This window comes from Lupinus angustifolius, chromosome LG05 (genome assembly GCF_001865875.1).
Source record: "Lupinus angustifolius cultivar Tanjil chromosome LG05, LupAngTanjil_v1.0, whole genome shotgun sequence".
Lineage (NCBI taxonomy): Eukaryota > Viridiplantae > Streptophyta > Magnoliopsida > Fabales > Fabaceae > Lupinus > Lupinus angustifolius.
The window spans coordinates 9,460,105-9,472,072 of record NC_032013.1 but is presented as its reverse complement, the minus strand read 5'-3'; the positions used below and the strand labels follow the sequence as shown (position 1 = coordinate 9,472,072).

At 35.2% G+C, this 11,968-nt stretch overlaps 2 protein-coding genes across 2 annotated transcripts; one reads left to right on the top strand and one right to left on the bottom strand.

The window, feature by feature from the left end:
• On the top strand, positions 4,703 to 7,902 carry LOC109347676 (proteasome subunit alpha type-1-B-like). The gene is made up of 2 exons (XM_019587664.1): positions 4,703 to 5,146; positions 7,160 to 7,902. The coding sequence occupies exons 1-2, from the start codon at positions 4,796 to 4,798 to the stop codon at positions 7,667 to 7,669; spliced, it is 861 nt and encodes a 286-aa protein (XP_019443209.1). The 5' UTR covers positions 4,703 to 4,795; the 3' UTR covers positions 7,670 to 7,902.
• On the bottom strand, positions 9,809 to 10,216 carry LOC109346970 (uncharacterized mitochondrial protein AtMg00810-like). Its single transcript, XM_019586709.1, has one exon. It carries the CDS (start codon positions 10,214 to 10,216, stop codon positions 9,809 to 9,811), a length of 408 nt encoding a protein of 135 aa, XP_019442254.1.

Below are 11,968 nucleotides of genomic sequence, written 5' to 3'. Positions count from 1 at the left end.
TATCAAATGCAATGCATGTGGATCCATATTCAACCTTTCACTTTTCAACTCAACTCCCATTATTTTTCAACTCAACTCCTTTTGGAAAGTAATCGGGAGTACAAGACATCCTGTATGATATAATACAATAATTAAGCACACCTATCAGACCAGGTGACTCTCATACTGATAGGAATAGGAATAAGCTTCCTATCAAACACGTGTATGTAAGGAGAAATAAGAGAAAAGAAGGGTAGTTGTTTTTTCTGTTTTAATTGTTCTGTTTCAGTTGAGAGTTAGTTAGAGGAGAGAGTTTCTATAAATAGAAACTAGGAGATCATTAGAAGGTAGCTTGTAAAAAGTAAGGATGAGAGATATAACTGATTTGGAATCAGTTATCATCCAGGGATGGACATTCTAGAAAGCACAATTGGTGTAATTCAATTGTACTTCCAGATTCATCAATAAAGATTCAAAACATTCAAGATCATTGCTGATCTTGAATCATTCATTCATCTTTACATTCTATCATCTCTATCTCTAAATCCAGTTCCTAACACTGGTATCAGAGCACCATCCTGGTGCCCTGATTACACGCTTCTGATAAGGGAATTCGTGCATGGTATCTACAAGAGGCATGGCAAGAAACGCAGATGATTGGGTGCTGGAACGTGAAGCAATGAGGAAGGAAAGGGAAGAACAACCCATTCGTATAGAATTAAACGAGGCAAGGATGAAAAGGTTAGAAGAAACTTTAGCTCAACTCACCACAAAAGCTAGGGTTCCTAATTCACGGGATGAAGGAAGCAAATTTGGGGAGGAGCAGGAGGTGAGGGATATTCGAGGAAGGGACAGGTCTAGAAAGCTAGAGATTCCCATTTTTTCAGGGGATGATGCTTTCGGGTGGACACAGAGACTTGAAAGATATTTCATGTTGAAGGATTTAGTTGATGAAGAAAAGATGCAAGCCACTATGGTGGCCATGGAAGGGAGGGCTCTCAACTAGTATCATTGGTGGAGCAGGTGCAATCCTCAAGCAACTTGGGAGGGGTTTAAGGTGGCAGTGATTAGGAGATTTCAACCATCAATGGTACAAAATCCCTTTGAGCAACTGTTAGCTTTAAAACAAGAGGGAACAGTGGAAGGGTATGTAGAGGAGTTTGAAAAGTATGTGGGAGCCCTTAAGGAGATTGATCTGGATTTTGTGAATGGTATTTTCCTAAATGGACTCAAGGAAGAAATTAGAGCAGAGGTCAGACTTTATGATCATCCTACTCTGTCTGAGGTAATTCAAAAATCCCTTATGATAGAGGACAAAAATTTAATAGTACAGAAGAAGGTGAACCCTAGACCTAATCAATATTCTAGATATACCTTTCCTAGCAAGTCAGTAACAGTGGAATCAAAAAATTGGGGGGATAAGAAGGGGAGCAGGCAGGGGGGAGCAGTAATTCAATAGCTGTAAGCAGTGCAGGGTCTAGTAACAATACTAGGGGGAGGCTTCAAACATCTTACAGGGCCTGAGTTGAGGGAGAAGAGGGAGAAAGGGTTGTGTTTCAGGTGTGATGAGCCTTTTAGTAGGGAGCATAGGTGTAAAAATAGACAGTTGAGGATGATCTTGTTAGAGGAGGATGAGGAGGAAGAAGAGTCAAACTTGGAGGAATCTGGAGTGGCTAACCTTAATTCCCTACAATTGTCCCTTTGGGGTATGGCTGGGTTAACTTCTACCCATTCTTGGAAGGTGACTGGGATTTTAGAGGGTAAGGAGGTGGTGGTACTAATAGATTGTGGAGCCTCACACAACTTTATAGCTACTGATCTGGTGGAAAGGTGGAAGCTCAAGGTGCAAGCCACTCCTAAATATGTGGTAGAAGTGGGGGATGGGCACAAGATTCACTGTATGGGAAGGTGTGATCAGTTGACATTGGTAGTGCAGGGGGTTGAAAATTCAGCAGAATCTGTACTTGTTTGCTTTACAGGGGGTAGATGTGGTGTTGGGCCTAGAATGGTTGGCTAGTCTGGGCAAGGTCAAGGCAGATTTTGGCAAGCTAGAGTTGACATTAAGGAAGAAGAGAGTGAAGTACACCATCAAGGGGTGTCATGCTTTAACCAAAACACAACTTTCCTTGGGGGCCTTCATGCAAGTTTTTGGAGAAGTTGTAATTGGGAACTGATTTAGGAAATCAGTTAGGGAAGTTACTCTCTTGTGGAAGGAGTTCTTCATCATTGTACACACATTATCGGCAATAATACAATTTACTGATCAAGATCACATTGATCTTGCATCTATTCTTCTTTTATTTTCTGTTTCTATATTCTGATTTGATACCAGGAGCTCTCTCACCGATCTAGATAACTCAAAATGGGTTTCAGAAATCACTTGGTTAAGCAAGGCTATCCTGATCTCTACAGGGGATCAAGCTGGATCATCACTAGACTACCCTACCCAAGCAACCCTCTAGGTTTTCATGATGAATCACCATCATTAACCACCCCTATTCATTTCCCAAGATATTATTATCTTGAATCTTTCCATTCTGCCACAAACCTTCCTCCAATGTTATGATGAATGTATGTATGTCAAACACAACATTTTATAGGTACTGAAACTACATTTCCATTCTATTTTTTATGTACATACCTAAGTGTATGTAACATCAACATCAGTCATTTCATTTCAACTACATCAACTACAAATCAAGATAATTATACTTAATTACAAAATTCAATCCAAACACAACATTCACACTATTTAAAAACATATACTTAGATATCACAACATTCACAGAATCCATCGCACCATTAATCAATATGGGTGGTTTACTAACTATACTGTTCTCAATATTAATTATTATACAAAAACCAAAGGTAATACAAGCTTGCATCCGACTTTGAGGTCATCGGACCATGCTATGACACAAAGACCAAGACCACAAGGGCCAAGAATAAAGTCTCTCTCACCTTGAGTATTATGGTTAGATGCTTGAGCTCCACGTAAACATTAACATCATCATAACATAGCCAATACTAATTAATAGAAGTTCTCAAACACCAAAAACCTCATAAAAACTTGGTCAGTAGCTACACCCAAACAATGAGTTATCTTGATAACCCATTTTTGTACATAAACTAGTGTAACATTGTAATTTAATCCGCATGAATATGTAAAATTATATATATATATATATATATATATATATATATACTAATTTAACATAAAATTAGTGTATTATTAGAAACTAAACAGAATGGGGAAAAACTAACCCTAATCAACATAAAGTCACTATAATCATGTGAAATAGTATCTATAAATGATAGATTAACATACAATGATCATCATATGTTCTACTATTGATGCTAATGTAAACATGCATCCTAAAACTCGAGAAGAAAACAAATACCAACAAAAGGAATTCACCTTTTTGCTACACCTTCACTCAATAGAAGGTAGAGAGGAGTAGAGAAAGAAAGAGAGAAAGAAAGAGAATGAGAGAAAGGAAAAGAAAAACAAGGAGGAAGAAGATAATGACTCACCACTTTTCTTCTTCTCCTCCCTAATGTTATGTTCTGTTTGCTTTGCAGAGAAAGGGGGAAAATAGATTAATTTTTTTTATTCTATTAATAAAGATATTCTCTATTATTATTATTCTAATAATTTATATTAGTCACAAGACAATTTAGGTTGATAAATTAATAACAATCTTATAATTTAAAAGAATCAATCTAACTATGCTATTACTCTTAATATATTATATCATACTCATATTCAAAATCTCCTACGAATGTTCTAAAATTATTTGAATAGATTTAAAAAAAACATTACACTTTAGTACCATGTTTTAAATACACATATATTCTCAATTATATAATAAAAATCAATTCAATACACTAAGCAAAATCCTAATTCAGATTAGGATAATTCAGATTAGAAAAAATATAGGTGTTATAACATTTCTATTAGGCAATTCATTGTGGTTCGACATAATCCTATACTATACTACAATTGAATCTTGAAAGAGATGACAAATTTAAAGTAATAAAGTGTTAACTTATAAATTTTATTTGTTAACAAAGAAAGAAATCTTGAATCAAAGTGTAATTTAATTCATAAATTGTATCTTTGTGGAAAAAATACACAGTTATCATGATTGATCTAACTAATAACTTTTACTTTCTGTTATTTATTTTCCGCAACTAACATTTATTTTCTATCATTTAAATTCTGCAATTAACATTTATTTTCTATCATTTAAATTCCACAACTGACATTTATTTATTGCTTTATTTATTTATTGTTTACCAACCTTCTATAAGGAAGTAGTTCAATTTATAAAGAAAAACAAAAATAAATATCACTCATTATCACTTGTGTAAATTTGCTATATTCATACCATTATATCGGTGTTGGAATTAATTCAATAAAGTTGAGATGATATGAAATTATTAATAATTCAATAAAGCTAAATTTTTTATTAGAAGAGCATTCTTGAACCATTATACGGACGTTAAAAATTTATTCTAACAAAATCAATTTATGAGTAAAGAATTAATATGTCATTAAATAAATCAATGAAAAACTTGCCTCACTAAGCAAGGAAACTCTTTCAACATGGAGTTAAATGATAATAATGAAAAATAGTAACAAAATATATAAATTTTAGGGGTTTTTAAAACACTTTCTTGAAGAGGAAGAAAAAAAATAAGAAATATATAAAAAGGTAACAAAAACCTCAATTCATGAGTTGGTGGCTTAGTTTAGAGACTCTAGGCTTCAAACGACCTCGTTGGAAATCAAAATCAAAATCGTGAAACGACAATGTTCAGAAACCAATACGACACAGACGTAACGACATGGAGCCCCGCCGGGAGGCTCTTCCAGGTGGAGTACGCAATGGAGGCGGTGAAGCAAGGCTCTGCCGCAATCGGACTCCGATCTAAGACTCACGTGGTTCTCGCGTGCGTTAACAAATCCAACTCCGAACTCTCTTCTCACCAGAAGAAGATCTTCAAGGTTGATGACCATATCGGCGTCGCCATCGCCGGACTCACCGCTGACGGCCGCGTCCTCAGCCGTTACATGCGGTCAGAATGCATTAACTATTCGTATACCTATGAGTCACCGCTTCCAGTGGGTCGACTCGTTGTTCAACTCGCTGATAAGGCCCAGGTTAGGTTACAGCTTCTTCCATTTACATCTCATGTTTTTTGTTTTCGCTCTTGTTTTCTTGGATCGTGTAATTGGAGCTAGGGTTTTGTTTATTTGTTTTTTGGTATAATCAAGAGAACAAACTAATTTCGGATGCGTGACTACCCCGCCAACAAGTGTTGCTATCATGAATCAAACTCTTAACCTTTTGGTCTATTTGGATCTTGCCTTATGCCATTTGATCAATACTTTTTTGTTGTTTATTTGTTTAAAGGTGCAAGTTTTATCTATCTATTTATTTATTTTAGAAGTAACCCTATTTTCTGGATCTGTGTCTAATTATTCTTTGATTTTCTTATTGAGTCTTTGTTAGTTTGTATTTGGATTAGCTTATTTTGTGCAATTTAAAGAGATTATAATTGAAATGTCACTATAGATTTTTTCCTGTTAGTGAGGAATGCCTGAGTGTTGGCTCATTCATTATTTTCTGGACTCTGACTTAACATATGACACTGGCACACTGCTAGCACTGATTAATTAAGTGAATTATGGTGAAATAGTTTTTGACATATGTAATGTGACTTTGATCAACTATACCTGATTTGGTGGTGGTGAGATAATGGTGTTATGTACCCTTGTGTGTAGTCTTTTCTTTGTTCCTAAGTTTTCTAGGTAGATTTTGGCAGACATGTGGAACAGGAGATATGGGCTCTGTTATGTGTTTGGTGTACTTTATAAAATAGAACATTTGGTTTCCACCCTAGAATGTTTTGGTTTCTCTGAAAGAGGTGGAACCAAAAACAACAGAGCATAACGTCCTATTCCATCTAGTTCTGTCCATCCGTCAACGCTACATTAAGTTAGGAGTTATAAAGTGTATACAGCGTCTAATTTAACAAACTATAATCTAGTAGTTATGTTTGTGCTTTTAATTCATCCATCTCTACAAATACCAAAACAAATATCAATTCATCTGACAATTTGAAGAACAGGAAATATGAAAAGTTGTGTGTGTGTGACCTACAGTTCATAAATCTAAACTAAATTGCTGGAACTGTGCATGTTTAACTCTAGTTGTCTGTGGGCTGTGGCTTGTGTTTGGATGTACTTGTAATGTAATGGACTTGAAGGGAGTTATGGGATTTTCTGAACTTTGATATCTAGCTGGTCTTTTTTGACTCTCTGCGGGGTCTGTGGAGGAGTGTTTTTTGACTGAGTTCTTAAATACTAAATGGTAGAGTAATTGAGTGTATATTGTCATTTAATCTACCCAGAACGTAAATTCTCAGGTTTTTTAGGGCATTCATGCATCTGTGAAGCTGTGGGGTGTGTCTTACTGGGGGAAAACCCTTTGATCGAACTTCTGTTTGAAATTTGAATAGCTCATTGCATCTCCAAGGTTTTTAAATACTTATAGAAATAAGTTAAAAATGGAATGAGGAATTTCTGACAGATGCTAACATTTATGATTTATCTTTAATACTTTTCAAGATGTTAATTTCAGTGCTGTAGTTTATGCCGTGCACCTCTTTTATGATATCTAGTTATACTAGTGTTTTACTTGTAGACTAGTCTTTTAGGTTAGCAAAGTCAATGTGATACTTAAGCCATGAGACTCTCCCACCTAATACACTAGTCTTTTGGGTTGAGTTTTTATGATGTGCTTTAGTTCTAAAAATTGGTGCTTCTATTGAAAGTTGTTCCACAGAAAAGGCTCCCTATAGGCTGGATTAAGGTATATTACTGAATGCTGATAGGTGGGTGAAGCCAAATGACTGCCATCGGTTCAGTGTCGATAGAGTGAAAGTTGTTGTGGATGTCGACCCTTAAAGTGGGAGGCAATGATAGAAGTCCTACATTGGATAGTATAAGAAACTCAATATGATACTTAAGTCATGATACTCTCCCCAAATAGACTAGTCTTTTGGTTTGGGGTCCACTCATGTGTTTAAGTCCTAAAAGTATTGGTGAAACTTATTATAACTTATAATAAGCCTTTCTCATCAGTATTTGTGATACAATTTTGAGTGGCAGGTTTGCACCCAGCGGTCATGGAAACGTCCTTATGGGGTTGGTCTCCTGGTAGCTGGATTAGATGAATCAGGTGCTCACCTCTATTACAACTGTCCAAGTGGAAACTATTTTGAATATCAGGCTTTTGCAATCGGTTCTCGCTCACAAGCTGCAAAGACATATTTGGAGCGCAAGTTTGATAACTTCAATGCCTCCTCAAGAGAAGATCTGATTAAAGATGCGCTTATTGCAACAAGGGAATCCTTGCAAGGTGAAAAACTCAGAAGTTCCGTATGCACTATTGCTGTGATTGGAGTTGGTGAGCCATTCCACATTTTGGATCAGGAAACTGTTCAAAAGCTGATTGACGAGTTTGAGATTGTGAGGGAGGAGGAAGTTCCTCCTACTGAAGAGCCTCAGCCAGAACCTGAGCAGGATGCTGCTGCAGATCAGGGTGCCGGTGCAGGTCAGGGTGGTGGTGCAGGTCAGGGTGGTGCCGCAGGTGAAGGTGCTGCTCCAATGGACATTTGATAATTTAAGATCCAGTACTAGATGTGTTAAAAACAGGTATTTGAAGATGAATAGGCTTCATGTTGAGTGTGTCGTTGGAGAACATTTATCTGGGATGGATTTTCTTCTTAGACTTGTTAGTTTCTTGATTTAATGGAAGCCTTTGATGGATATAGACACAGTTTACAATATGCTCCAAGATATAATCTACTAAAATTCATGATGAAAAATGATAGGGTAACTGGTTAGGTTTATTTGTGTTTATGCATAATCATTTCCAAGTTTTGGAAAATTGGTACGAAGTGTTTTATTCTTAATTTCCACTTTTAGAGGACGAAATGATCTATATGCACTGATTATCTACTTTTAAACAAAATAAACTTATTGGCTATATAAAATCCACTGAGGAAGATTGTATTGCTAACCAATTATTTTGTTCTAATACATTTGTGATGATTGATGACAAATTAGCCTTGTAGTTTATTCACCATAACTGTTCTATAACTTAGAATACAGGTGAAGGCTCAAAGTACACGTGAGTGCTAGAATGGCTTTTGGATATACAATTTTACTAATCAACTAATATACAAATTAAATTGGACATTATATATTCTTATATATGTATGCTTAATCAAAGCTTCAAATAATCAAATATATAGTTCATATTTTATAGTCTAATAAAAATTGAAATTCTTTAAAATAAAGAATTTAATGTATACACTGGTGTAAATGTTTTTTACACTATCATACATATGCTAATCACCATTGATTGACTCTTAATCAAATATAATATAAATCAATAGTAGATGATGTGTTGATAATGTAAAAAATTTTCACTGATAATGTCTAGATTTTAAACTCTAAAATAAATACATACTTTAAATTTAGAAGACCAAACCATAAATACTTATCACATTTAAAAAACTTCAAATTTGTAAAAAAAAAATACTAGTTCACAAATCACTCTAGAAGAGCTTCAGATCAATTGGGACAACGATTAGGATGCATCTTTGTTTTGCTCTTTCATCTATGTTCATTCCTTTCAAGACTTCAACTTTAGAGGTTTGGATTCTTTGTTGTTTTTTACTTTTGTTTGTTTATAATTATTAAAGCAAAACGATGTTGTTTTGCAAAGCTTTTTTAAATGAAAAAATTGCATATTAATCCGTCCGGTTTAGCCAAATTCACCAGCCTTGATGATTTTCAATAAAACCGACCGATTTTAATGATTTTCACGAATTATGATGCATGAATAGTTGAATAGGAGTATTGTAGTGTCTGATACATCAGCTTTTTGATCAATCCCGTCCATATGATACTTATAACAATGATATATATAATAATATTATTATTGATATGATAAATTGTATTAAATTTTATTTTACTAAATTATATAAGCGTGATGTATTCTTATTTGCTCTGTTTAAAGATAAATCACTTGAGAGAAGTCTATTTTATTATGAGATATGATCCTACCGTTTTTCAAAGGCAGACTTTACTTCTTACTACTAAAAGTGGTTATATTTTAGGCTAAAACACATATTTGATCTATTAATTTATTTTTTCAATTAGATTCTTAACTTTTTTGTCTCAATTTTATTGGCAATGAGTCATGTTAGTGATTGTAAGAGGTGAAAAACAGAATGCTAAAGAAGAGAGAAGATTAGAGAGAGAGAAACTGAAACTTAAGAATTTGTTATTAATTAAAACTGATCTTAATAAGAGAAAAATGTGCTACACAAACAGTTACAACTAATTAATTGAAATATTATAATACTCTAATATACCCTCCTGAATTTGAGGGAGCTATTGTGAGAGCTTCCAGAACAATTAGGTAGATGAATTGATTTCAAACATTTGTAGTTGATTTCTCAGAATAACAAACTGATTGTTTGGGAGAGGTTTTGTGAGGATATCTGCCGTTTGAAACTCTGATGGTACATGCTTTACTGTAAGAGTTTTATTCTAAATTTTGTCTTGAACAAAATAAATATCCAGTTCTATATGTTTAGTCCTATTATGTAAGACTGGATTATGTGACATAGCAATGGTGCTTAAATTGTCATAGAAAATTGTTGGAGTTTGATAAGAGAAATGGAGCTCTTTGAGAAGAGATTCAAGCCACATTAATTCCTGAGATGCCAAGGCCAAACTTCCGTATTATGCTTCTGTGCTAGATCTGGATATAGTTTGCTGCTTCTTTGACCACCAGGTGACTAAATTTGGACCAAGATAAAGACAAGCACCAGAAGTTGATTTTTTGTCATCTATATCAGAGGCCCAATCAGCATCACAGTAGGCAATAAGAGGAAGATCATAATTAATATTAGCATAAGTGATAGTTAGGCCTAAGTGTTTGGTTCCTTGAAGATACCGAAGAATTCTCTTAACAACAGTCCAATGAGAATTCAGAGGTTTAGCTAGAAACTGACAGACCTTATTGATAGAATATGTAATGTCAGGTCTAGTAACAGTGGCATATTGTAATACTCCTACAATTGACCTATAGAAGGTAGGATCCTCAAAGTCATATGAACCATGCTTTGTGAGTTTGCAATTGGTAGCCATAGGAGTTATGCTAGCTTTAGAAGTGGACAAATTTGCCTTTTCAAGAAGATCTCTAATATACTTGGACTAAGACAAGAAAAGAGATCCATTTTTCTGATGTTTGACTTCAATACCCAAGAAATAGTCTAAGGGCCCCAACTGTTTTAGAGAAAATGTGCAACTAGGATCCTTAATCATTTGTTTGACAAGAGAAGGAGAATAACCAGTTACTATTATATCATCCACAGAGACTAAGATGTAGAGTTGATGAGTGTTCGAGATATGGATAAACAGAGAGTTACCACACTTGCTTATTTGAAAACCAAGTTTGAGAAGAGAACCCTTCAATCTTTCAAACCATTGTCTTAGTGCTTGTTTTAAACCATAGATGGCCTTATGCAACTTGCAAACTAGAGTCTTGTCTCCTTGTTGAAAACCAATTGGTTGAGTCATATACACTTCTTCATTCGAGATTCCATTGAGGAATGCATTGTTGATGTCTAGTTGTTCTATCATCCAATGATGAGAGACATCTAGAGTTAGTAAAACTCTAATGGTAATTGGTTTTACCACAGGTGAAAAAGTTTCATTGTAGTCTACTTCATGCTTTTGATGAAAACCTTTGGCAACAAGTCTAGTGTTTTACTTGTTGATAGTGCCATCAGGATTCTCTTTAATTCTAAACACCCATTTTCAACCAATGGCTTGTTTATGGGGTGGAAGGGGAACCAAGGTCCAGGTTCCTAGAGCCATAAGAGCATCATATTCCACCTGCATGGCTTGCTGCCATACTAGTTCAGCAAGGGTAGCCTTGGCACTAACAGGTTCACAGTTGGTTAAATGAACCCTAGGAACAATGTTTTGAAAAATGCCAGACTTTGACCTAATATGCATTGGATGAGAAGAAGGAGGAACCACGGTAGGAGAAGTTGAATCCCTGGTTGAAGGGGTAGAGGGAGAATATTCAGAACCCGAAGGAATAGGAACATGGGATAGTGGGATAGACAAATCAGGAGAAGGGGTTGACAAATTTTCAAAAACAGGAGAAAAAGGAGATGACATGGAAGGAGGGACAAAGGACAAAGGATGAACACAAGGAGAAGAAAGACTGGGAATAGATGCATCAAGACAAGAAGCCATACAAGAAGTAGGATGAAATGATGCAGACATAGAAGAATCGGTGAGAGGAATGGTAACTAGTCTAGAGAAGTCACTTGTATAGGGAAAAGCATGTTCATCGAAGAGAACATCTTTTGAAATAAATATTTTGCCATCTTGAGAAAGACACTTGTAACCCTTATGACTTAGGGAGTACCCAAGAAAGATGCACTCTGAGCTTCTAGGACTGAGTTTATGTTTGTTGAAAGGCCTAAGCAAAGGATAACAAGCACATCCAAAAACTTTTAGAAAGGTATAATTAGGTAGATGACCAAACAGAATTTGATGAGGGGACTCGAGTTTGAGGGTATTGAAAGGAAGTCTGTTGATGAGAAAAACTGATGTAACAAAGACATGATCCCAAAATGACATAGGCAGGTGAGCATGACTCAATAATGTGAGATCGGTTTCAACTATATGCCTATGTTTGCCAATGAGCAATATATTACACACTATTCATAACCTTAATTTAGCATGATTGATGATTCTTGGTGCCTAATTGACTTTGTTTCACATGGTTTAGTGTTTTAGACTTTATTGGACTAATATTCCTAAAATGAGTTAATTTGGGATTATTTGGCCTGATTAAATCTATTACCATTTTCATATCACATT

Bases quoted from the DNA above. Each gene is read 5' to 3' on its own strand.
- LOC109346970 (XM_019586709.1), bottom strand. From the start codon at position 10,216: ATGGCTACCAATTGCAAACTCACAAAGCATGGTTCATATGACTTTGAG.
- LOC109347676 (XM_019587664.1), top strand. From the start codon at position 4,796: ATGTTCAGAAACCAATACGACACAGACGTAACGACATGGAGCCCCGCC. The intron at 5,147-7,159 runs GTTAGGTTACAG...TTTGAGTGGCAG, and splicing joins AACTCGCTGATAAGGCCCAG to GTTTGCACCCAGCGGTCATG.